At 43.7% G+C, this 27,648-nt stretch overlaps 1 protein-coding gene across 6 annotated transcripts in view; it reads left to right on the forward strand.

Moving 5' to 3' along the window:
• The window catches only part of LOC139010083 (serine/threonine-protein phosphatase 2A 56 kDa regulatory subunit gamma isoform-like), a 137,792-nt gene that overhangs the window by 64,539 nt on the left and 45,605 nt on the right, over positions 1 to 27,648 (forward strand). For all 6 annotated transcript variants that reach the window (XM_070414190.1, XM_070414195.1, XM_070414202.1 and 3 more), the window contains one exon: positions 23,092 to 23,291. In XM_070414190.1, the coding sequence (XP_070270291.1) occupies positions 23,092 to 23,291 (200 nt within the window). The remainder of the gene's footprint in view (positions 1 to 23,091; positions 23,292 to 27,648) is intronic.

A 27,648-nucleotide genomic window follows, 5' to 3' on the forward strand; every position in this document is an offset into this window, starting at 1 on the left:
GCAGCTGGGCCTGCTCCTGTGCGCAAAGTGGGCACCACTGCTAACTGGCTAGTGTTGGGGCTCTCGTGAGCAATGGCAGGGAGGGGGACTCCTGCTCCAAGGCAGCCTCCACCCTTCTGGTGTGAGCAGTCTTGGCCAGCTTGGTCTGTTGGAGCAGATGTTTCAAGGAGATGGGTTACTGAAGGTCAGCTAGTAGATTCCTAGACTCAGAAAGTTTTGCACAAGTTGTTACGGGATCACCAAGTTGCCTAAAACAACTGATTTAATTATGTGGTTTATTAATTCTTCAGAAACTACCACAGTGGTAACCCACTGTGCTTAATTTTGCATTCATTCTTGGCTCTGATCACCCAGCCCCAAAGCCCCCTCCTCCCTTACTTACATTTGGAGAGGACACAGTGTGATGGAGTGGGAGGACCTGAGTTTGAGCTCTGTCTCTCCCAACTATTGTCAAGTGAAGTAACTATTCCAAAACGGAGTTTTCTCATGGGCTTGTGAGGAGGATCAGGCAGCATGATGTTTGTAAACAAGCTGTCTAAAGCATTGAAGTACTACAAGTGGTTTTCTTTCAAATTTCCTAATACAGCTGGGAGTGCTTTGGCTTAACTTCTGTCTTCATTGATTCCAGAGTTTGAATGGTCTAGTCCTCTGATTAACCAAGTGGTGCAATCAGGGCAGTTATGTCACACATGAGGCTAGAAGCAGTGACAGCGATACTGAGGCCAGTTTCAGGAAGAAGACGTCTTTTAGATCTATACAAAAAACAGTCTTCACAGAAAAAGGAGATGAAGAAAGATTATGACATGAAATGATCCTGATAAGGCATCTAGGTGTAGCTGTTGACGTCTGCGGCCACCAGTAATTTAACCTGGAGAGGTATTTTCCTCTGTGGTTCAGGCGACAGTTCCAGGACACCTGGCTCAAGGGAAACACTCTTCCCAGACTCTTGTAGGTGAAACGTCAGTCCTGGCATCCGAGTCCCTTCAATTATGAGGTCATATAATGGCTGCTTACCCTCACAGGCTGTCAGGTTGCTTCGAGCATTTGTGCAAAGGATTTATGCATAAGATGCTAATTTGGTTTATCAGGAGTCTGAATGGGGATTAGAGGAGTGAATCTTGATTGTATGCTGGGAAAATCAGAAATTAACACTCCAGTAGACTGCCACTAGCCTTTCCTCTTTCAGGGTGACTAGGCCAAAAAGCTCTGAGAAAAAGTCCTCAAAAATCTTGGAGATTCACTTTCTTAAATTCAGCTTCTGTGAGCACGTGATAAAAAAGCCTCAGAGAGCCCTGGCCGGTTTGGCTTGGTGGATAGAGTGTTGGCCTGCGGACTGAAGGGTCCCAGGTTCGATTCCGGTCAAGGGCACATGCCTGGGTTGCAGGCTCGATCCCCGAGGGCTTGCAGGAGGCAGCCGATCAGTGATTCTCTCTCATCATTGATGTTTCTGTCTCTCTCTCCCTCTTCCTTCCTCTCTGAAATCAATAAAAATATATTTTTTAAAAAGCCTCAGAGAAAGGTTAGGTCTGGCAGGAGCTTCTGTTTTGCTTCCCTTTCTTGCCAGATTCCTGGAGAAGCGTGTTGCTCTCAGGAGTGTGTTCGACCATGTGAGCAGTGAGGAAAACATGGCCTTTGTCCTTTAGGCTTGGGAATCTCTGATACCACCTGCTGATGGCCTGGATCTTTTCCTTACAGTCCAGGGACATGGCTCTTTGGCTGGGACCATTGAAGGGAGACTGCCTGGCACATGCAGGAATAGCGGTGTTCTTAGCCCTTAAGACCAAAATCAGCTTCTAGAATCTCACACACGTTCATAGCTAGTTTTTGTGACGTTCAGTCCTTACTGTAAACTAGTGCCCCGGTGCTCGGATTTGTGCACATTAAAATAAAATTAATTAGAAGGTGGCCAGCGGGGTGGGACTGGACAAGACAGGCTGGACATAGCCTGGAGCCAACCTCCCATGGCCCCTCCCGGCCGGCTGCACCTGGGGCAGGGCTGTGGCTCAAAGGGTATCTGTAGAGTGGGCGGGGTCCTTCCAGCAGGTGGGGTCCCTCAGCCTGGCCTGCGGGGATCGGGCAGAAACTGGCTCTCCAACATCCCCCGAGGGGTCCCAGATTGCAAGAGGACGGTTCTCAGGTGATGCACCTCAGGTGACGCACCTCGGAATCGGGCTCCCTCCTCTCTGATTCTGGGGTGTGTCACCCAAGAACCGCCACTGCCAAGTCACCGCAGCTCGGCAGCTCCTGTGTTGAGCGTCTGCCCCCTGGTAGTCAATGTGTATCATACCTATCAGACAGTCGGACACTTAGCCTTTTATATAGATAGATAGATGACTCATTCTGCAATTTGGAAATTTATATCTCAAGGATCTGAAGATCTTTTCAAAATGCTATGTAAACTGAATAAATTTATTTAAATATAATATCTAATGAAATATTAAATATATTTTTTTTAAGCTAGCAAAATTTAAGGATTACTTCCATAGATTTAAGTTAGGTTTATCCTTATATGTGCAAATATGTAACACTATATGTAACAAATTGAATAAATGTGGTTCAGACTTTGGCCTTAAATCCTAAAATGAAGTGGGTAATATGCACAAGGGCATTAAAAAGAATATAGAATAAATATGGAAATGAAAAAGGAAATATGTTAAGCATGTTAACCTGAAAATAAAAGGCCTTTCATAGTGAGAGGCAACAAATATTTATTTGAGATCACGAAGTATAGCTTTTCCTAACACACTGACTTAGGCAGAAGGCCAAATAGTGTTCTGATGAGGAGACAAAGGCAAAGGGAGGGAAAACAATTACATCCATAGAAGAAGGCATTTCTATTGGTGCAGATAAAGCTAACACAGTGATGCTAATTCTAAACAATTTAATTTTCTGTCCAGTTCTCATCAGTCCAGTAGTTGTAATATCTTTGCAAATGGTTCTTTGGGGCACAAAGTTGTCTTGGCCCAGTGCAAAGGTTATTTTGCCTGCTTTAACATCCTTCTGGTGTGGCAGCTCCGGCTCCATGTTAAAGTGGCCCCGTGGGCAAAAGAAAAGCAGAGGCCAAGACCTTCATTCTGGGCAAAGGTGAATTCAAGGCAGAAAAGATTCAGGCAGTCAGGAGTGCTTCCTCACACTAAAGCACAGTCCACAGGATGACAAAACCACCATGAACATACGTGGCCTACTGATTGAATGGCAAGAGCTGGAGGGACACAGTCCCTGAGGCCAGGGGTGGAGGGAGACATGCCCACTCCCAGAGCGGATGGTAACCAGGAGTTACTAAGTGAAATGGGGGACTTCCCAAAACAGGTGCTCACCAGGGTTTTAACATACAATCGTTCACAGAGAAAGACTGCAGTTTCTCAAAATTTGAAATGAGTGGAAACCATATTCTCTCATGTAATGCAGTAAAAGTAGGAATGAATGCAGAAGTAGAAGCAGGCCTGCTGGTGGGTGCTGGGCTGCCTGGCTGGAGCTTCACAGGCATGACCCTGCTGGTTCCTCTTTATCTTCCATGTTTCAACCAGACCCATCTTCAAGGACAGGCCCCTAGCCCCATCCAACCCATCACTAGGATTTCTTCTTCCCTGAAATTGTTTTTTTGGTGTTTTGGTTTTGTTTTTACTTGCTTGTCTCCCCCAACTTGAGTGTACCCTCCATGAAGGCAGGGACCTTTCCTGTTGGGTTGAAAACTTTATCCTCAAAGTCTAGATCACTGCCTGGCCCTCAGTAGACTGAACAATGTCGTCAGATGAACAACAGTTAGTAATAGGAACATTATGCTGCAGGGACCGTCCTATGCACTTACACTGTTACCATAGCTACTCCTTACGTTCACTCCAGAGGAGGCATGGCCAGTGTCCCCATTGTCCCATGTGGAGTCGAAGCCTAAACAGCCAACTACTCACAAAGTGACAGCAGGTGAGCCAGAGGACTGAGGTCTGAGCAGGGCTGCCTGACATGGGCTGTGCTCTCAGATCCCAGGCCAGCCCTGTCTCCGTGAGTGACTGTGAGTTAAGGTGGCGTCTTACAAAGGTAACATGTAAAGATAGTTATTAAATAAGGATGAGAAGAAATCATCTAAACACTTTTTTAAAAAGATAGAAAAGGACCAAAATAAGTTAAAGGATTTCTGTATTCTATAAAGGCAGAGGAGAAATAAATGAATTAGGAAACTGAAAACAAAAATGGATAAAACCAAAGAGCCAGTTTGGAAGAGGGTGGGTGGTGGAGGAAGGGCAAAGGCAGGCACAGAAGCCCGTGGTGGAAGTCACCGCACAGCGTGTCACAGTTCAAAGGAAAGATGGAAGGGAACATCTCCATAGATCTGAAGGTAGCGTTTGGTAAAATTCAACGTCCATTTCTTAATTTTGAGGTATGATTGTTTTTAACTTTTTGAAATAATTTCAAATGTATGGAAAGTTGTTGAAAAGTACAAAAAAGCTTTATCAAGTTTCATCCATTTGTCAGTGTTCTGCCACATTGATCCCAAATGGGACACTGGGGACGCTGGCCATGCCTCCTTCTGCCACATTGTCGTTCTGCTCACGTACAGATCTACCTTCAGGGAGATTGGGGGTCCAAGCAGCCCCTTCAGCCTTCAAGGGCCCTCAGTTCCTTTCTGCCTCAAGAAGGGCGGGGTGACCCCAGGGCTCACCCCCTTGGTTTCTATTGTATTTTCTTCTTGAACCTATGAATCCTCACTATTTTGTGAACTTATTGGTGCCTTTAAACACATTGTTTTAAAAATATTTTCTCAAGTTTTTCTCGCTGAGAGGAGAGAGACCTTATTAGCCTTTGTAGTCATGGGGAGGGGATGGAAGCCAAGAGGTCTGCGGAGGATGGCTGTTAAGGACCTTTCCCCCAGTCTGCTGTCCGCCCCCCTGCAGCCTGCTTTGTGGGGCCTGTGGCCATTCTTACCAGGGCCATTGGGGCCTCACCAGTGTGTTCCAGGTTGCTTCCCCACCACCCACAGCCATACCGTGTCCTGTACCCCTCTCCCTGCTGACCAGCCAGCCTCCCTCCCCCACCTGCTCTCCGGCGAGCAGTCCCATTGCCTGGAAAGTGTGAGCCCTTCAGCGTTCACTGTCCTTTTTAGTGAGGTTTTAGATGGGAGTAGTACAACTAGATAAGTGTGTTCCATCTTCCACCTGTAATTACAAATTAAAGCATTATTTGTAACCTTTTTTAAAAGAACACTGAAAAAACTAGTTTGACTTGTTAAATTATAGCACACATATACAGTGAAATTCCAAACAACGTTGGATGATGTTGGTCTAGTTATTGATCTATGGGACATTCTTGAAGCAGTTGAGGAAGGCAAAAATGGGGCGTTAGGAAGCCTGATGCCCAATAGCTTGACACAATTCAGCATGTGGTGGATGTGGAGACCAGGTAGGCGTTCGTCAGTGGGCAACAGCCCTTCTCTGCATTTCCCTTTCTTTGTTGTTTGGATATTTTTTATCCTCACCCGAGGATATGTTTATTAATTTTAGAGAAAGAGGAAGAGGGGAGAGAGAAAGAGGAAGGGAGGGAGGGAGGCGGGGGGGGGAGGGAGGGAGGGAGAGAGAAACATCGATCATTTGCCTCTGATATGCTTCCCGACCAGGATCGAACCCGCAGTCTTTTGATGTATGAGACAACACTCTAACCAACTGTTTAGATTTTTTTTTTTAATTTCACAGTGAACATGTATCATTTTTCTGAAAACAAAATTCTTCAAAAATATGTAATACATGTGAATATATCATATATTAGCAATTAAGTTCCAGTTTTATTGAAAGTCCAGTTATCAACCATATGCAAAGAGAAAGATAGGTTTATGCCCTTGGCTTTTTATGTTTCCCGCTGTGTTACCCACTATCAGTTCCTGTCCTGGATTTAAAAAAGAAAAATCACACGGTTCTTGCCCTGTTCCTGTCTGGAGACCCTGCTGTGTTTTTATCCTGACTGCTGCTGGCACTCTGGTCTCTGAGGAGCTCCTTCAATCTCCTGGAGACTGAGGCCCAGAAATCTCAAGGAGCTGGGCACAACTGGGTCACCACAGTGTCTCCTGCACCCTGGTCTGCTGGCCATTTTCCAGTTTTATTGATCTTCTTATCCTGTTAGCTTCTAGCCCTATTCTTTCCCCCCCCCCCCCCCCCCCCGCCCAAAAAAAAAAGCTCCACTATAATCCTTTTATTAACCTATCAAACTTGAAGGATATTTTTCCATTCAGATCTAGTTATGCCACAAATGGATAGAATGGAAATGTCTGTGAACTGGCAAAGGATTGGCTCCTCGGTGACCTAGCAGACACGTGTGCTATAATTGGATTTGGTTCGCTCAGTCTCTTTCACCACGTTTAAGTAGCTGCCCTCGTGCTGCACCGCTCTAGAACCAGAAGAGCAAAGCGGGTGCCTATGCTCTGTGCCGACACAGCCACATAATTGAGTTACGCACAGCCAGACACTGCCAAATCAAGAGCCCACCTTTCGTTAGGGACAAGTTTAGTGGCTGAGTACAGTGCATTGGTGGCCTGTGTGGAAATGCCTAGGGAGGACAGATGGCGTTGCCTCCATAATGAACATTTTTTTAAGGACAGAGCATAAACAGTATTGAGTGATAGAAGCTAAGAAGTCTCCTGATGTGCAGAAGCAAAAACCTGTAGTGTTTACTGCAGACATATTCTATCTGAGACATTGCTCTGAGCACAGCACATTTGTTAATTCACAGGAACCCACTAGGGACCGAGAATCCATTTTCCAATTGAGGAAACAGGCCCCAAAAAAGTAAAGTACCATGCCCATGGTCACCAGAATAGTAACAAGTGGAGCTGGGATTCCAACCCAGGTATCCCCACATTCCCACCCAAGTTCTGACCCCTTTGTTCTGCTGCCAGTGTCTCAGGACTCTGTTAGTGTTTGTAAGTGAAGGAGTCGGCATCAGAAACCAAGGGGCAGTTATGGCCTCGGAATGCCATAAGCATATGTTGTTTTGATTTAACTATAAAATGTGGGCTATAAAGAACAAGTTTTTCAAAATGCTTTTTACAGAGTCATGGAATTTGTAGAGTACTAGACCATAGAGATTTCCTGAAAAGGCACCAGCTTAGATCACCACATTCAACAGGCAGCTTCAATGTAGAGCTCAGGGCAGCATCCTGCTCCAGGTCCCATAAATGTGCTCTGTGTCTAGCCGGGCACTGCCACTGCTGGGTACACCAGCGTGGTGTTCCGTTTGTAATAAAACCCTCTGGTTTCAAACACAGAGAGCAGTCTGGAGTAAAGGTTTCGGGGGGGGGGGGGGGGGAGGCGGGGATCGTTGCCTGCCAAGGGGGGAAACTTTGAGACCAAGGGAGGCAGCAAGCCAGGCCAGGAGCAGTGCCTGAGATGGCCAGGTGACCCAGAGGCTGGTATTTCCCAGGAAGAGCACATTCCGTCGACCGTCATGTTGCGCCCACCCTGTCTCAAAAACCATTGTGGCTACAAGCTCCCAGGGGAACGTCTTGTGTATGGTTCTTGGCACTGCTAGAAGGTTGGCACTGCCTGTAGTGGCTGCCTCTTGCCATCCCCACAAGAGAGTGGACAGTGGAGCTCCTCTTCCCAGGACCAGCTCACATAGCCTGAGGCGGAGCCCCATTGTACCAGCTGATTTAACCCTTACCAAACCCTGCCTCCTCAAGAAAGGAGGAATTGAATGGAAGTGTGTACATATATGATTTGAGGTATAATTTCAATTTCTTTTGCAATTAAAAAAAATTTATTGGATGACATTGGTTAATAAAATTTTATAGATTTCAGGTGTACAATTCAATAATACATCATCTGTATATTGTACTGTGTGTTCACCACCCAAAGTCGTTTCCTTCCATCACCATTCATTCCCCCTTTACCCTCTTCTACCTGCCCCTACTGCCTTTCAGTTCCTTGTGCAATTTGGGATAAAATACGCAGAAAAGGATTAGCTAAATGTCTTTCAACAGATACCAGAACACTAGAGTATTTCTTGTTTTAACTAATAATAAAAACATCAGATGCCAAAGTGGCATGTTCTTTTCCAGGGTAGTGGGCCCTGCGGTGATACACTAAATGGATTACAGTTGTGTGTGATTTGGGCAGCATGAATGTGCTCGGGCCCTTTTATAAAGTGATGAGAGGTGGGTGTCTCCAGGGCCAGCTGGGGAGCCGCTGCTGGAGAGTTTCCTAAAAAACAGCAGTGAGCTTCGCTTTTGTCCTCTCTGTGTGCTCCATCCAAGGACCCACCTAGACTCGGCCTCAGAGCCATGACTCCCCCGTGACAGGAATGTCGGGGAGGGTTTCATCACAGAGCAGTGTCACCACTAATCACCCCTGCCGTAAAGAGGCCTGCTATGGGGGGTGCGGGTGGGAGTGAGCAAAGTGCGGGGTGTCTCCCCCAGGATTACGTTCCAGTTTCACAGACCTGGGACCAGGCCCTGGCCGGTCACACTTGCCGGGCATAAGAAGACGTGCTGTGGGCTTGTCGTCCTGTCAGAGCAGCCTTACAGTGTTTCTGTCTTACTGTATCCAAGCTCTGAGTTTAAAGCCTTCTCTTTATAATTTATGTATTAAGATAGTAAAGTGGCAGGCGTAAGCAGTGTGAAGTTTCCATTTAGTTTATGCCTCAGGATTCTTTCTTGCCCTCTACACTGGGCAAGGGGTGAGGGGCGCCCTGTCTAAGAGGGATGCCTTATGCAGGAGTGTGGAAATCACTGGTTATGAACACCTGCAGTTTTGTCCCCTCAGCATCATTAGTTTATGTGACACATTTGTTGAGCACCTGTCATTTGCTGGGATACAGAGGAGGTGGAGGATGCCATGCCCCCTCTCAGCCTCTGTTCCTCCTAGGATTACAGTGAGAGTCAGGAGGCCCTGGGGAAAGCTTGTCCAGTCCCCAGGAGGCCATAGGCCACTCCCCACCACCAGAAAGAACTATTATTTTTCTTTATTGGCTTGTATCTTTACACTGTTGGCCTCCTGCCAGGAATAGATGATGACCAGGTGAGATATATAGTGTAACCCAGCATAGGTTAATATTAACACTATTGCCCTAGCCGGTTTTGCTCAGTGGATAGAGCGTCAGCCTGCAGACTGAAGGGTTCCAGGTTCAATTCCGGTCAAGGGCATATGCCTAGGTTGTGGGCTAGAGCCCTAGTAGGGGGCGTGCAGGAGGCAGCCGATCAATGATTCTCTCTCATCATTGATGTTTCTATCTCTCTCTCCCTCTCCCTTCCTCTCTGAAATCATTCATTTTTAAAAAAATGAACACTGTTAACTAATACTAATCCCACGGGGGTGGAGATGAAGAGGTCAGCAGATCCTGGGAATGGGGACTAGAGGGATTTAGCACCGATTTTCATCTGCTCCACCTCCCCATGAGAACACACATGCATACACATGGTCCCTGATTTTGTGGTTCCCTGTGCGTGTCATGATGCCTGTATCACTTTAGGGCCCTGAGTCCCAGGATTCTCTCCCAGGTCTTGGCACACAGGCCCTGAGGCTTATTTGACTGTGTTGTCCCTTGGTTCCCCCCTGCTGCAGCCCTGGGTCAGACGTCATGTGTTAAGAACCCAGAATTCATCATAAAAGAGCTTGTGTCCAGAAAGAACCCCTTGTATCTTTCTGAGACACAGAGAAAGGAAAAGGGGATATGAAATAGAAACTGAAAAGAATGTGTGCATATTTCCAGCATGTCCTTCCCTCAGCTCTACATTGTTCTGTCTGCTGGTAAACATATTCAAATTTTCAGAATCTTCCTTTGGCAGTTCCTTGTTCATCATATGTGATAAAATCAGCTATTTTTCCTGAAATGGTACCTGTCCTTATGCTTTAGATAATGAGCTATGTTGGTAACTGGTCACCATGTACATGAAGATTAATATTTAGTGTTTCACCAAAAGTGCTAGTCTAAGTGGAAGATGAAGTGATATGGATCCACCCAAGGTGTTGAACTCACTTGTCCAAATGGGGAGTGTCTAGCTCAGTGGTCAGCAAACTCATTAGTCAACAGAGCCAAATATCAACAGTACAACGATTGAAATTTCTTTTGAGAGCCAGATTTTTTAAACTGAAACTATATAGGTAGGTACATTGTTATTAACTTAATTAGGGTACTCCTAAGGCTTAGGAAGAGCCACACTCAAGGGGCCAAAGAGCCGCATGTGGCTTGCAAGCTGCAGTTTCCGACCACTGGTCTAGCTGTTCCTACAAGGCATTCCAGAAGGAGGTCTAAGCAGGAAACAGGGTCCTTGTCAACAAGTCAGGCTGTTTGGGGATTTATATCTTTATTAGAGGCCTGGTGCACTGATTCATGCACTGGTGGGGTCCCTCGGCCTGGCCTGTGGGGATCAGGCCGAAACCAGCTCTCTGACATCCCCCAAGGGTTCCCGGATTGTGAGAGGGCGGTTCGTGGGTGACACACCCCAGAATCGGGGTCCCTCCTCTCTGGTTCCAGGGTGTGTCACCCGAGAACTGCCGCTGCCAAGTCACTGCAGCTCAGCAGCTCCTGGGATGAACGCCTGTCCCCTGGTGGTCATTGCACGTCATAGCTACTGGTCAGACGGTTGCTTAGGCTTTTATGTTCCTAGGAGTCTGACACATCTTCATCTTTTCTTATTAAAAAGCCAAGGGCCCTAACCGGTTTGGCTCAGTGGATAGAGCGTCAGCCTGCGGACTCAAGGGTCTCAGGTTCGATTCCGGTCAAGGGCATGTACCTTGGTTGCGGGCACATACCCAGTAGGAAGTGTGCAGGAGGCAGCTGATCGATGCTTCTCTCTCATCGATGTTTCTAACTCTCTATCCCTCTCCGTTCCTCTCTGTAAAAAAAAACCAATAAAATATATATTTTTTTAAAAAGCTAAGGCTTCAAATTCAACTAAGATCGCTTGAGTTTCTCTTACATGTCAGCTGTCCCAGGAGATGAGGACATGTTTCTGAACATACATGTGGGTCCACAAGAGGTCATATAGCTTAAGGAACCTGGGGCTTAGATTGTCATGACTTCACCATCTTTTTACTATAGTGGAATCTAGACTAGAAATCATTTGTTTCTTCCAGGATACTTCTTCACTAAAAAATTCACTTGCCTTAAGAGCTTTACTGCGGAAACCAGTCTCTCCTGGCCTTCTCTTATCTCAGTGTGCCGCACTGCCTCCCCACCCAGTCCCTGGGGAGGATGCCAGTTCTCAGGGGCAAAGGGTGGGGCGAGCTAGACCTTGGCTCCAGTCACTGTTTTTTGAAATGGAAGTATCTGTCTTATAAAATTACACTGTAATTTTTGAGAAAGGGGCAGTGGGTGGGAGTTGGGGGCTGGGGGAGTTGTGAGGAAAGTGAATATCACCCCTTTCTATATGTACAAATAAAGGCGAGCTGAAGAATCACAGAAAAGCCGAAAGGGAGGGCAGATCTCTAATGTCCGAGGAGAGAGGAGAGAGCTTCAGGTTTGGGCAAACAACTTGGCTGTGGGATCTACACAAGATCTGCTCATCCTGAGCTGGTTTCCACCCCAAACTTGGCCCCTGATGGACTACAGAGTTAGGTTTAAAGGGAACACTCAATGGATTTTTAGCTACTGGTTGTCTCTGAGAAAACATTATTTTAAGATGAAAGTATCCATGTAGAAATTGCTGGCCAGCCTTACGTTGTTATCACATTTCTATGCAAATTAGCTTAGTAGGCAGGACTCCTGGGAAAGGGGCCAGAGTGCTGGGCACGGAGGAATGCTCCCTGTTTCTGACTCTTTCTCTTGGAACACTGGCTAACAGAAGCTCCATGCAGGTAGCAGCAATGGTGTTCTTCAACAGTGAGCGCTCCTGTCTGTTTTGAGTCACCACTGTCACTCCATCTCCTTGACATTAGGTCCTGTAGACAGTGCTCAGGGGCTCAGTGTTTATGAAATAACTAGAGGCCTGATGCATGAAATTTGTGCAAGGACCTTGGCCCCCCACCATTGAGGCTTTGTCCTAAAGGAAGGACTTCCGGAAGGACGTCAGGTCTAATTAGCATATTACACTTTCATTATTATAGATAACTGCTGAAGCCCAACCACAGTGTCTCCTCAAGTCTAACTGCTACCGAGCAGAGGGCAAACCATTCTAAGGGTTACTAAGAAGGAAGGAGACTACAGCTGTCAAGTGAAAGACACAACTTGATCTGGGGGACGTTCACTTGAAAAATGTATATGTTAGAACAGACAAACTGATACTTGCATTTTGACATTGAGAAGTTTATTGTCATTTTGAAGACCATTGAGTTAGGAATTAACTCAATTTTGAAATTATGTGGATATTAAGGGTCAGGGTAGAAGTTAGTCTTATAATACTTCAAATACATAAAGTGAATATTTCATTTAGTCATGTTCATCTTGCTTTCAAATTGTAGACGTTTAGATTTATAGGGTAGGAGTTCGTTGTTACCACACCTGAGGAACCAGAGCCCAGGCATGGTGGTTGCCTCCTGAAAAGACTGGGAAACTGGTTTCATGGACCAGCCTTCTCTTTCAAAGTAGATCTTCACGCTTCCAGCATCTTAATTTCAGTCCCTCAGTCCCTTCGGAACAGATCTTTCTTATTCCCAGGTCAGGTTGTATCGCTCATCTGTTAGAAGCCCTCTGTGATTCGGATCTCTCTACCCCTGGTGCTGCTCACATTTCTCTATCAAAGTGCCTCTGGCTGTGAGAAAGATCCAGAGTGCTAAAATGCCTGTCACCAGCAGTTTCTTTGAAGACCTTGGTTTTATCTTGAGTTTTTGTAGACTTTGCATTCTACTCTACTACTTGTGAATATAAATAGGTTTTAAATTATGCGACCTCTTCTTCGTTAAATTACCTGAATTTGTTTCCTTCGGATTGATTTGTTCATTTAACAAATATTTGAGGTCCCACTGTGCTCAGCCGGTGTTAGCTATGAAGGCTCAAGTGGTGAACAAGACAAAGACCCTCCTCTGTGAGAATTTCTGATTAAGGATCCTGTATTATTAATTTAGACCTTGTGAAATAGAATCAGTAGTGTCCTAATTTAAGGTTCTGTCTTTTGGGGAGGAATCAATTTTCCAGGAAAAAGCACCCTATTTCATTTGTCCCATAACTCCAGGGCCCTCTGGTTTGAGAAGTGGGCTCCTATAGATAATATCTTCCCCTGAGGGGGCTTCGGTGCCTCCACAGCAGGCCTCAGCCTCTTGAAGCTGATGTGGCTCCTGCTCACTCTCCTCCAAAGCCAAGCTCAAGGGCCCCCAGGAAACGCTTCCGTCAACCTGCATCCCTGTCCCCCAGCCCCTGGATCCCTACTGTACCTCACATGTCTCGGTCATAGCATTTCTCACAGATTTTAGTTGTTTTCTTTTAGATCAAGTACAGTCATCCCTCCTTACCCACAGAGAGTATGTTCCAGTGTCCCCAGTGGGTGCCTGAAACTGTGGCTAGTACTGAACCCTACCTATACTATGTTTTTCCTTACCTACACCCCTATGATAAAGCTTAATTTATAAATTATGCACCCTAAGAGATTAATACTAGTGAATAATAAAACAGAACAATAATAGTATACCGTAATAACTATGTGAATGTGTTCTCTTGAAATATTGGTATTGTTCTTTTCTCACCCTCCATGAGATGACATGAGATAGTGTCTGTGTGATGAGATGAAGTGTGAGAATGACGTGGACACCGTGGCATAGTGTTAGACTGCTGTACAGCAGACTTGGACACCAGCTACATCAACACCACGACAGTTCATTTGATAACTGGGACAGCGCCTAAGTGACCAATGGGCTGGTAGCATATACAGCGTGAATATGCTGGACAAAGGGATCAGTCATGTCCTGGATGGGACAGAGTGGGACAGCGCAAGATTTTATCATACTACTCAGAGTGATGCACAATTTGAAACATGAATTGTTTAATCTCCGGAATTTTCAACAATATTTTTGGACCTCAGTCAGCCACAGATAACTGAAACTGCAGATAAGGGGGACTACTATATCATGGTTTAATTTATCTCTGTGTTGTCAATGTCTAGTAACAGTGCCTGGCATGCATGTTGGATAAATTTTTTAATTCCTTATGTTACAGGCTACATACTCAGGATTGGACATGTTTCCATGTCTCAGTTGCTTCACACCAGATGCATTAGATCTGATAAGCAAATCATACCCCCAATTTATATTATACATTTGGGATCATAATTGCTTATCTTAGAGAAAGAGGAAGAGGGAGAAACTTTATATAAATAAAAAATAATTAGAGATCACTTAGAACTTCACCTTGATTGGGAAATTTTTTTCACTTAAAAATAAAACACAACAATATCCAGAACTTAAATTCTTCAACATAAACACTATGTAGAGGAAGGAACGTTAGAAAATGTGTTGGGAGTGCACATGTGTGCATGTGTTTCAAGGTTAGTTTGGAGGTTTTCAGTGTTGATTCATCTAGAGCAGTGGTTCTCAGCCTTCCTAATGCCGCGACCCTTTAATACAGTTCCTCATGTTGTGGTGACCCCCAATTTCATTCTTACAAATTGAACATAATTAAAGCATAGTGATTAATCACAAAAACAATATGTAACTATATATGTGTTTTCCGATGGTCTTAGGCGACCCCTGTGAAAGGGTCGTTCGACCCCCAAAGGGGTCGCGACCCACAGGTTGAGAACCGCTGATCTAGAGCATTGTGGAAAAGGCTTACATGTACATACAGTATGCCTGGGCTGTGGCATGGAGCAGCTCTGGGGGGACACCAACTGGTGACAGTGGATGCCTTTGGGAGAAAAGAGGGTGTTTTGGGGGGGGAGGGGTTGAGATATGCACATATTATGTAGCCTTTTTAATTTGAAATATAACTCACATACAGAAGCATATAAAACAAGTACAATGAATAATTATAAAGTAAGTGCTCATGTAACCACCAGCCAGACCAGGCACCCAAAAGCCCCCTCTAGGTACTGTCATAATGTCCACGTCATTCTCACACTTCATCTCATCACATAGACATTATCTCATGTCATCACAAGGAGGGTAAGAAAAGTATAATACCAATATTTCGAGAGAACACATTCACATAGTTATTAAAGTATACTATCATTGTTCTGTTTTCAGGATGCCATTTCTATGCTTTATGTAAATGAAATCATACTGAATTAATCCTTTTTATCTCCCCTCTTTCACTCAACAGTGTTTTGTAAGATTTATCCTTATTGTGTATAGCTGTACTTTATTCATCTCCGTAGTTTTGTACTATTGTAAGATATCCACTACTGATGGACATGGGGCTGCTGCGAACATTCTCTTACCTACGTTGTTGAGCACGTGTGTGAGCCTCACTGAGTGGGTTATGTGCCACAGCGCACATGTCTGCCCTGCACTCCACCCGACCTGCAGCCGCTCAGCACTGTGTGAACTCCTGCTCAGCGCCTCCCAGCACTGTGCATCCTCAGACTGTTAAATGATTGTCGATCTGTTGGGTGTCTAATGGTATCTCATTGTGGTTTCCATTTGCATTTCTCTAGTTATTAATGGGTGACGATCCTTTCATATGTGATTAGCCATTTGGGTACATTTTATGAAGTGCCTGGTTAAGACTTTTGCCTACTTCTCTCTTGGTACTCTGGATTTTTCTTACTGATTTTTTGGAAAAGTTAATATATTCTTCATATGAATTCGTTGGCTATATGTATTCAGGTAGTTCCCCTACTCTGTGGTTTGTCTTTTTATTCTTGGTGGTGTCTTGATGAAAAAAAAAAAAAGTTTGATTTTTTTATAATTCAATTTATCAATCTTTTAAAATTACTGTTTTTATGTCTTAAGTTCTTCTCTACCTCTTCTTTTACATAATAATTTTTCTATATTATTTTCTAAAAGCATTCAAGCTCTGTCTTTCAGATTTAAGTCCTAACCTTCCAGAAGCTTATATTTTATTTTTATATATAACTAGAGGCCCGGTGCACAAAATTCATGCACGGGAGGGAGGGGGTTCCCTCAGCCTGGCCTGTGCCCTCTCGTAGTCTGGGACCCCTCGGGGGATGTCTGCCTACTGGATCCCCCTGAGGATCGGGCCTGAGCCAGCAGGCGGACATCCCTGTCACAGTCCGGGGTCCCTCTCACAGTCTGAGACCCCCTCACTCCTTACCGCCCACCTGCTTACTGCTCCTTACCGCTCAGCTTGCTGTTCCTTAGTGCTGCTGCGGAGGCAGGAGGGGTTCCTGCCACCGCCACTGCGCTCACCAGCCGTGAGCCCAGCTTCTGGCTGAGCTGCGCTCCCCCTGTGGGAACGCACTGACCACCAGGGGGCAGCTCCTGAGTTGAGTGTCTGCCCCCTGGTAGTCATTGCGCATCATAGCAACCAGTCATTCCGCCAGTTGGTCGATTTGCATATTAAGGTTTTATTAAAAAGGATGTAATCCAACTTTTCTTTTCCTTCTCCCCCTCACCTCTCCTTTCCCCTTCCTTTTTCTCCCCTTATTTCTTTTCTTTTCCCTTTCTTTTCATCCCTGGGTACCTGCTTGTTCCAGCACCATATATTTAAAGACGGGCCTTTTTTCACTGCTCTGTAATCCACTTGTCATAAGTCATGTATCCACATGCACACAGGCCTGTTCTGGACTGTGTTCTCTGTGGCATTTCAGGCTTGGCTGTTTTCATTATTGAAGCTTTACAGTTAGTCTAGATTTCTGGAACAGCAAGCCTCCCCCCCCCCCCCTCCCCCCCAAACACACTCTCTGTTGTTCTTTTGCCAGGGTCCTGGCAAGTGTTGACCCTTTGTATTTCCATGTACATTTTGGAATCCACTTATCCAGTTGCATGGTCTCTGTTGAGATATAGGGATTGGGATTGCACTGAATCTGTAGGTCAGTCCCTTCATCTGGAAAGTGTTAATCCACAGAGCCCTAGTGCAAGCATCGAACTCAGTGTTGAAGCAGTAAGAGCTTCCCTGGAAATGGGCAAGAGGTGAGGATGCTGCTCTGGCCACTTCCTCACAGCTCAGGCAAGCAGCCAAACAGTGGTGGCATTTGCAGATGAAATGACAATATACACAGAAAACCAGAGGATTGACAGATACTTCTTAGGATTAAGGCTAAGCAAGCTAGCTGGATACAGAAGTGATAACCAAAATCATTTTTTTTATATTGCAGCAGCAGCTAGAAAATTGTCTTTTTAAAGATACTCTACAATAGCATCAGAACATTACAAATACCTAAGAATAAATCTAAAAAATTATGTGTTGTGGGAAATATAAAAGCCATGAATAGTTGAGACATGGAGCAGAGCAAGGCAAAGGACTGAGTCTGATAGGCAGTAAGTCTTATTCTAAGGCTCTGTGGTACAGGTGCGGGGAGCAGTGACCACTACCAAAGAGTGCCCACCCCTGCAGACATGTGTCTAGGCCAGAGGACACACAGGAAATGGGGAAGTGGTCAGTACAGTAAATGGTGGGTGAATTTTCTCTTTCATAAACAAAATCATGTTGCCAAACATTGTTTTCCTAGTGGGGGAAACTTGCCATCTGCTAAGTTCCCTCATATAGGAAATGAAGTTAAGTGGAATTTAGTGCATTTTAATGAAGAATACCAAATTTACTCCAGACTGTTAGTAGTTGGATATAACTTTATTCCTGTTCACTTTGTACTAAGAATAAATGTATTAGAAAAACAAGATGACACACAGCTGAAGGTTTGGCTCTTTGCTTTGGAGAGATTGCTGGTTTGTTTTCATTTACTGTCAGAGGCCCCACGCACTGAGCTCTTGGGAAGGCAGAGTGAACACTCAGATGAGGATGCTGATATGTGGTCTCCGTGAAAATCAAGCTGCTTCCACTGCTTAGCCAATAGCATGTGGGTGACCAGGCAGCGTACCCGTGGACATCTCCTGAGTTGGCATCCTCTAGGCCCGTAGTGTTTGCAGCTCTGTCTCTGTTTCGTTGGGGTCACGGTTATTTGGGGAAAGCCACCATCTCTGTACCAGAACAGCCTGGTTCTGCTATCTTTGTGCAGCTGTCCTGCAGAGATCTGGTCCTTTTGTATCTTGGAGTGTTTCTTTTCATCACCAAAACTCATCATGTGGAAGTGGGCGTGGCTTTTTTTTTTTTTTTAATTCTGTCACAAACGGAGTATGCATGGTGTCTCTTCATATATACCGACAGTTTGGTAATTCAGCCTTATGATATTACGGTGTCTTATGTCATGTCGGTCAGTCTCTCTGGAAGTGTTGTACACGTTGCTTGCAGCACCTGTGCAGATGGTGTGATATGATTGGCCGTTTTGGATTGCCGTGTACAAACTGTGGGGCTCCTTACTGCCTCTCATGGTCTCCAGACTCGATCGCACATGTTTGGCTGCAGAGCAGTCTCAAGCACACACCTCCAGCATGTATCAGTTTATATAGTAAACTAGTGGCCCAGTGTTTACATAGTAAACTAGTGTGTTGGGGGGGGGGGGGGGGGGGCGTGTCCCTCAGCCCGGCCTGCACCCTCTCCAATCTGGGATCCCTCTCGAAATCTGGGACCGCTGGCTCCTAACCGCTCACCTACCTGCCTGCCTGATGGCCCCTAAGCACTCTGCCTGCCAGCCTGATCAACCCCAACTGGCCCCCTTCCGGCCTGATCACCCCTAACTGCCCACCCCTGCCAGACTGATTGCCCCCAACTGCCCGCCCCCCCCGCCCCCCCCCCCCCCGCCAGCCTGCTCGCCCGCAACATCCCCCCACCCCCCGCTGGCCTGATCACCCCTAACTGCCTCTGCCTCCGCCCTGCCACCATGGCTTTGTCCAGAAGGTCTCCAGGTCTAATTAGCGTATTACTCTTTTATTAGTATAGATATAGATGTTAGCACCTCTGACTTTTTTATTTTTTTGTAGCAGAAAAAAATAAAGTGGAAGTTTGTTGTCACCTTGGGTAACTGGGGCTTGCCCCCACATTGGAGATCAGAAGTCAGTGGAACAAGCCCACTCTGTGTAGCTTGCTCAGTGCTACTGATGCACTGTGGGACCAGGAACACCTACCGAGCCAGAAATGGGTGCTCCCTTCTGCTCTAATGGTAACACCTTCATTAAGCTTCCGTTCACCATTTGTTAACTACAGAATTCCCTTTAGTAAAATATGTTTTTAAAAGAATATATGTGAATTCTTAAATCCACTTTCTTTGTGTTATTTCTGATGCTATGGTCAGTCTTCTTCCCTTCACACCCTACAGTTTTTGCACAAGGATGCCCATACATTTTGCTCCTGATATTAAGGATTGGCCTTGAAATAATTAGAAAGTATCCCAAGTTCACCATAGCAAATCAGTGAAAACGCCAGGGGTGGGAGGGTAAAGAGACTTATACAAACCTAAGATGCTTGTGGTAGTATTTGTGTAGAAGAATGTTACAGCTCTTAACTTTAAAAATAATAAGAGGAAGTATTAATTAATATTGAGACTATTAGCCTAAACTGTGATAGCCTCTTTTATGTTCCTCTTTCTGTAAGATCAGTAGTTTCAACATAGTGTTGGACTTTTGGTGGTGTCATGGGACTTTTCCTGGCAGGTGTCCTTTTTACACCCCTTTCTAGTTCAAGAACCTGTCTGTGAGCCACTCCAACAGGCTGCACTTGAGTATGTTTTGGAACAACTGTGTCAAGGTTATTACTCTGTGTACAATTTAAAATTAAAGTAAGCCACTATTATTCATGGGAAGAATTCAAAAATCATTTTTTAAATTCTGCTCCAAGAGGTAATTGGAAGAGTTGGGTCAATACGAGCCAGGCAGTCTTGGATACCAAGCACAGAAGTGTAATATACCAAGTATCAGTCCTGGTTAGTTTCTCTCATTTGGTTCCCATAACATGGGTCATCGAAGGAGTCGAGTACAGGTTATGTTCTGCCATACCTCTTTACCTCCTTCAAGATTAGCAGTGCTAACTTATAAAGCTTTTTTTTTTAATTACAGAAATAACTCATTTATACTGTTAAAACAGCAGAATACATTAAGGCCGAAAGCCTATTCTTTCACCACCTGCACTGGTTTTTACTCCCCAGTGGTGCAGTCCTATTAACGCAGCAGAAAGTAAGACTTTTTCAATGCACTGACCAATAAGAAGCTAAATTCAGTGGCATTCAGAACACATATGGAAATATCTAACAGGGATTAGGGATGTTATTATCGTTGTGCTCAATTTGATTATTATGATACAGTGTTTTTTTTAAATCGTGAAATTGTAAAAAATAGCCAAATGAGGTTTCAAAAAGTAAAGAGAGCCCATGAGATAATAATCACAAACTTTGATAAACTATAAACAAAAATAGTACAGTAACATCTTCACTGTTTGGAACCTTGGAAAAGTTTATATAATTTCTACAAATTTGATATTTTCTTGCCTTTTTTGAGGAATTTTTAAATACAAATTTTATGGGGGACAGGAGGATTTTAATCTGCTCTACTTCTTAATTATAATGGATTTGTTTTAGTGTTTTGGTGACAACTGAGTCTCCTTTTGTGAATGTCGGTTACTGTCCTGTGTTTAAAAGTGGCTGGTGCTTTCAGGACCTTTTAGTGCATGTAAGACTTAGATGCCTGAAATGACCCCACATCATCTTGCCTTCCGATGCCCTCGTGTTAGAGTATATTGTCACGTCTGTGCTGTGCCACTGAGCGATGTGGTGGCCGTGAGCAAGGCATTTGGGCTCTCAGTGTGTGTGTGCTCTCATCTCCACATGGTAAGCGGTGTCTGCCTGGCACTGTCCTTATAAGGCCCATGGAGTGTGCTTAGAGGGCTCACCTGTCACTTCTTAGAAGCCACGCTGAGAGTGTCATGGGTGTCAGGGTGGCCCTTAGGGGTACAGGCTTCCCTGCAGTGCCAAGAACGTGAGAATACCCAAAGGTTCCAGATATACAAGCTGTGACTACAAAATGAGCTCATAAGGTAATCCTGCAAACTAGAGACTGAACAAAGGGTATCAAAGTGAGTGAGGGTTGAAGTCAGGCAAGGAGGCCATTCAGAAAATGAAAGCTTTTCATTGGAAAAGGCTGGGTGTTTTAATGTTAAGAGACCCAAACAAACATTATAGTGACGTTACTCATTTAAAATGGTTGCATAGTCACTGAGTAATTACACTATTTATGAATCAAGTTTTTATTCCCGTGGTCTTATAAGTATCCTGTAGGCCTTAATACCCTTGCCCTGCTGCACGCAGTACAGGAAGTAAGGGAACCAGAGTTGTCCACAAAGTGGTTCGATTCAGGCTTGGGCATGAGGGGACAGAGCTGAAAAATATCATAACCTGGCACCTGCCCTCCAAAAGTGTCTAGTTGGGGAAGATAGCTACCTGTTTAGAGCACCAGGAAGTGCTGAGTGGCTAGCTCAGAGTAACACATATGCTCTAACTTGGAAAGAAGGAGAGGCCTGTAGAAGAACCCTGAGCAGGAGGTGGACAGTTAAGGTTGGAAAGAGGAGCCAGAGGGCTCGGTGGGAAGAGGTGGTGATCCCAGCGATGTGGAAGCCCTGTGGGCATGCCCTGGGCGCAGGCTGGTGTGGGCAAGTGGTCTCAGCACCTTCCGTCTCAGGACCCCTTCACACTAGGGAAAAGTATATAGGATTCCAAAAAGCTTTTGTGATGTGGGTTTAGCTACCAATATTGACCATATTTGAAATTAAGCCACACAAAAAAGGTTTAAGCATTATTCACTAATTCATTACTAAAATGACTAACCTATTGCATGTGAACAGAAATAATATACTGTTATGAAAATAGCCATGTTTTCTAAAACAACTCTAATGAGAGGGCAGCAGTTTTTTTGTTTTTGTGTGAGGTTTTTTTTTTTCAAATCTTTAATGTCTGGCTTCATAGGAGATAGCTGGATTCTCCTGGGTGCCTCTGAGTTCCGTTTGGGTTGAAGTGTAGGAAGGCTTGACTGGGAAGAGGAGTATTTTAATAGCTTGTTCAGATTGTTGTGGATGTTTTCTTTGGTATTACACCAAAGCTTAACAATAGGTAGTTTCTTGAAGGAACCTGCAATGTGGAATCTAAAACCATATTAATAAGCTGTCTGTACATTTCATCACATTAAAATCCAGAGGACTATCTTGCACTTTGAATGGCTCTTTTGTCCTTGAATGATATTGAAACACCATTTATTGATCCCTTGGAAAATACTGATCACTGAGTTACACAAATCTTCTAAGGCAGTTGGCAAATCATGGATAGATTTCACTGCCTGTATCAATAAACCCCATTGTTAGTATCCCCCTGATCTCATCCTCATCCCGGGGAAGCTGTCAAACTCGCCCTGGCAGATCGCTTTCCAAGCTTCCCGGAATTCTGGAAAGACATACAGAGTTCCATTACTTTCCAACCCTACATTGACCCTCTAGACCTATTTCTTAATCTTGTATCATCCTAAAGGATAAATGGAATCAATGTGTAAAGACGTGGAAAGCTTTTAGATGGCACCTGACCCAGGTGAGCACTCAGTAAATAGTAGTGATTGTTGTTATTTGCACTTTTCTGTGTCGCTGTCATCATATGTAACATGTGTTGACCATAGCCCAAAAAGAGGAGTGGAAGGTGCTTTGTGGAGCACCAGGGTACAGGCTCCTGCTTGGTGTGTGCAACAGCTCATTTGGGCAAGCTTCAGACTTCCCCTGTAGGTTACAGCAGCAGCAGACCTGAGGGAACGTCTTTCGTCTTTCGTGTGGCCTTTTCTTACCTTGCCTGCACCTGTGACCAGTTGTCATGTTGGTGTGAATGTCCATGCCCCTCACCGCCTCCTCCTCATTTGCCTCTTGTTCCATTGCTCACATGGTACTGGCATGTGGTGACTGGTGCTCAGATAATATTCAAATGAATGCATTTAGAGGGAATTGGTTTTGAACAGCACTCAACGTGGTTTTAGACTTAAGAAGTATAGAAATTTTATCATATGAAGCATATGATCTGAGCAGTGACTAGTGTGTTTTTTTTCTTCTCATTTATTTAAGGAATATTTAACCTCTATTCACCGCATCCCATCTCTTTTTTTCTTGAATATCTATTCAGACTAAAAATAGTGAACAGCTTAAAGTGTTTCACAGTAATTTGGGGTTAAACATTTTTGTGATCAGTATACTTTGCTTTCTGCTTTTCAGATGTTCCTCCTCCTGAACAAGAGAAGCTTTTTATCCAGAAGTTACGTCAGTGTTGTGTCCTCTTTGACTTTGTTTCCGATCCACTAAGTGACCTAAAGTGGAAGGAAGTAAAACGAGCTGCTTTAAGTGAGATGGTGGAATATATCACCCATAACCGGAATGTGATCACAGAGCCTATCTACCCAGAAGTGGTCCATATGGTAAGTGATTCCAACCTAACCAGCATGTCCCAACCCTGAGCTACGCCAGGACTCTGACATCTTAGAATAAGCTGAGATACTGGAGCCTAACACAGCACTTCCCACAAAAAAGTCCTCCTGTTCCAGAGTTTGTACTTGCACCTTGAAGAATGGAAATCTTTGCAATGTGCCCTGGATTATCGTAATGATAACAGTGAGGGAAATAGGGTGCCTTCTAGGGACCCATTGAAGAGTTCATTTATTTAATCCTCACAGTCACCAAATGGGGTAGAAATATTAGAATTTTTATTTCTACTTACTATGTTATCCTCTTCAAATTTTTGTGTGTGTTTTAACATACATAACCTTAGTATAATAATGCCCATACATAATATAGAAGTAAATATGTTCTCCATACATGTACAGGAAAATTCTAGTGGTGGGTTCAGTGCAGATAGTGATAGGACCCAGCTGGTATCAGGATAGTCCATCCTGATTGGCTGAGCCGGCCTCCATCTGTCAGTGCCATGTCAAGACACACCCAACTCTGTCCTACAGTTAACTCATGGCTGGTTTCATTCCGCCCCCAAATCTCAGTCCTCTGCTGTCTCCTACTTTACAGCCTGTTTCAGGTTCTTTGCATTGACCTTAGTGGGTACCACCTGGAAACATTTCATACGAGGCCTAAAGTTATTAAAACTTACTGTTTGGCACTGAACTCGTTTCTCATTCTTTTTGAATTATTGCTATTTTATCTGCCTTTGAAATTAGTAGTCCTCAGCTATTAGGGAGTCCTTGTTGCTTAAGATAAAATTTTAAATTCTTATTTTCATTGAACTCCTTACATTCAGTGATTCTCTCCCCTCTCCCCTCGCTCAAAGCTATATATTTCAGAATTGACTAGACTTATTGACCTAAAATGTGTTTATTTCTCACTTTTATATGTTTGCTTTGGAAAAGAAGATGAAAATGATGTTATTTTTGTACTTCACAATCTATTATGTCAGGAATTGAGATCATCTTGACTATCCTATATAATAAAAGGGTAATACAGTAGGTCCTCAGGTTACATCGGAGATCCGTTCCTACGGCTTGACGTAACACGATTTTCGCCGTAAGTCGGAATCCACCTACATTAGCACCTACGTCACTCACATGGAGCACATACACAGCAGTAATGAAGTGAAACAGTAAAAAAATTAAAAGAAAGATAACAATTCCTGACCTTGTAGTAAATAAATCATAAAAAACATAAAGCACATATGTACATACGTTGAAATGATGGAACTTTTTTTATTTTTATAAATAAATGGGAGATGGCGACGTAACCACAAAACGATATATGTCGAGTCTGACATAACCCGAAGACTGTCTGTATGCAAATCGAACGAACAGGGCAACAACCAGTAGTTATGACGTGCATTGACCACCAGGGGGCAGACACTCAACACAGGAGCTGCCCCCTGGTGGTCAGTGTGCTCCCATAGCTGGAGCACCGCTCAGCCACAAGCCGGGCTGATGGCTGGCAAGCGCAGCGGTGAGTGGTGGGAGCCTCTCCCGCCTCCGTGGCAGTGCTGAGGATGTCCAACTGATGGCTGCTGGACCGTGAAAGGGTGCAGGCTGGGCTGAGGGACCCGCCCCCTCCCAGTGCACAAATGTCATGCACTGGGCTCTAGTTTTAATATATTATTGTTAACTCTTTAAAGTTCCAAATTTATCAGTGTATTGTCAGACTAGGGCTGTGAAGGCCGAGTAGGTTCCTTCCCCAAACTCACACCTGAAGAATAGTCACAGGTACATATACTGAATGGTAAATACTCTAAAACCTTACCCATTTACATTAAGGAAAATTGGGGAATATCTTTTTCTCTTACTAATTTCAATTCTCAATTACTTTGGAAAGCCTCCCAAACTCCAGAATCACAAAGAAAAATCTCTGATATTTTCTCCTCATACTGTTATATTTTCTTGTTCACAATACACTTTATAATCCTCCTGGAATTTTTTTTTTTTTTTAGATAATACTGTGACTTTTATTTATTTTTTTAATCTTTTTTTTCTTTCTTTTTTTAAATTGTTTTATTGCTTAAAGTATTACAAAGAGTATTACATATGTCTCCTTTTTTTCCCGCCCTTGACAATCCCCTGGCCTCCCCTACCCCCCAGTGTCTTATGTCCATTGGTTATGCTTATATACATGCATACACGTCCTTCGGTTGATCTCTTACCCTCCCCTCCTGCCCCCCAACCCTCCCCGGCCTTCCGGCTGTAGTTTGACAGTCTGTTCGAGGCTGCTCTATCTCTGTATCTATTTTTGTTCATCAGTCTATGTTCATTATATTCCACAACTGAGTGAGATCATGTGATATTTGTCTTTCTCCGACTGGCTTATTTCACTTAGCATAGTGCTCTCCATGTCCATCCATGCTGTTGCGAATGGCAAGAGTTGTGGGTCTGATCCCTGGTGTGAGGCGTGCAGGAGGCAGCTGATCAGTGTTTCTCGCTCTCGCTTCCTCTCTTCCTAAAATCAATAAAAACATTTTTTTAAAAAGATAGAGAATAGTCATTACCCTTCCAATAAAGTGCTATATGCTACTCCTTTGTAATCAGGCCTTTCCCTTCTCCATTGTCCCTGACCACCACCCATCTGTCCTCCAGTCCTGTCATTTTGTCTTTTCCAAAATGTCATATAAATGGAGTCTGGCTTCTTTCACTTGGCATAATGTGTTTGAGAGTCATTCATGATGTTGATGTATAAATAGTTCATTCCTTTTCATTGCTTGGTAGTTTCTCATTTTATAGAAGTACCAGAGTTTATCCATTTTCTAGTTGAGGAAAAGTTGGATTATTTCGAGTTTTTGGCAATAAAACTATTATAAATATCCATGTATAAGTTTTGGACATAGGTTTTTATTTTACTTGGGTAAACAAGAAGGCGTGGGATTGTTGGTCATATTGTAAGTGTATGTTGAACTTTCTGAGAAACCACCAAACTGTCACAACGTGGCTGACCCATCTTTGCATTCCCACCCACAGTGTGTGAGTTCTGGTGGCTCCACAGCCTCGTCAGCATTTGGTGTCATCAGTCCATTTGTTTCAACTTGGCTTTCATTTGCATTTCCCGATTCATTATTGATGCTGGGCATTCTGTCCTGTGCTTATTTATCATTTGTGTATCTTCCTTGGTAAGGTGTCTATCCAGATCCTTTGCTGGGGTTTTAATTAGCTTGTTTTCTTGTTACTGAGTTTGAGACTTCTTTACATAGTCTGGGTAGAAATTGTTTGCTAGTTATGTGATTTGCAAATATTTTCTCCATCTGTGGGTTGTCTTTTTACATTAACAGTGTCTTTTACAAAGTTTTTCACTTAAATAAAGTCTAATTTATTATTTGTTTCTTTCACGAGTAGTACTTTTGTTATCACATCTAAGAAGTCTTTGTCTAACCCAAGTTCACAAAGATTTTCTTCTAAAAGTGTTACAGTTCTGTATTTCACATTTAGGTCCATGATCCACTTTGAGATTCATTTTTTTGGTATGTGGATGTCCAGATATTCTATTTGTGGAAAACTGTTGAAAAGATTAACCATCCTCCTTTGAATTGCCTTTGCACCTCTCTCAACAATCATTTGACCATATTTGCAAGTTTTTATTCTGTTCCATTGATCTAGGAATCTATTCACTGATACTATATTGTCTTCATTATTGTCGCTTTATAGTAAATATTGAGATCAGGTAGTATGAATTCTCCCACTCTCTTCCAAAAATGTTTGTCTGTTCTAATTATTTTAACTTTACATATAAATTTTAGAACCAACTTGTCATTATCTACAAAATATCCATCAGGGGTTTTGATTGGATTGCATTGAATATGTAGATTTGGAGAGAATTGATAGCTTAACAATATTGAATCTTTCCGTCTATGAGCACAGTGTATCTCCCCATTTTGCTCTTCTTTGTTTTATAGTTTTCAGCATGCAGATCTGACATGTATCGTTTTAGACCAGGGGTGGGCAAACTTTTTGACTCGAGGGCCACAATGGGTTCTTAAACTGGACCGGAGGGCCGGAACAAAAGCATGGATGGAGTGTTTGTGTGAACTAATATAAATTCAAAGTAAACATCATTACATAAAAGGGTACGGTCTTTTTTTTTTTTTAGTTTTATTCATTTCAAATGGGCCGGATCCGGCCCACGGGCCGTAGTTTGCCCACGGCTGTTTTAGACTCATAAGTAAGTTTTTTATTTTTGGGTACTGTTGTAATTGAGGCTGTTTATTTTCTATTTCTAATTGTTTATTGTCTATTTTTTCTTGAAGTTCTATCAGGTTTTACTTCATGTTATTTGGTATAAATATTAGTATTATTTATTAGTTGAATT

The sequence above is a fragment of the Myotis yumanensis genome, unplaced genomic scaffold (genome assembly GCF_028538775.1).
Source record: "Myotis yumanensis isolate MYYU_CA2020_CCGP unplaced genomic scaffold, mMyoYum1.0.hap1 SCAF_1, whole genome shotgun sequence".
Taxonomy (NCBI): Eukaryota; Metazoa; Chordata; class Mammalia; order Chiroptera; family Vespertilionidae; genus Myotis; species Myotis yumanensis.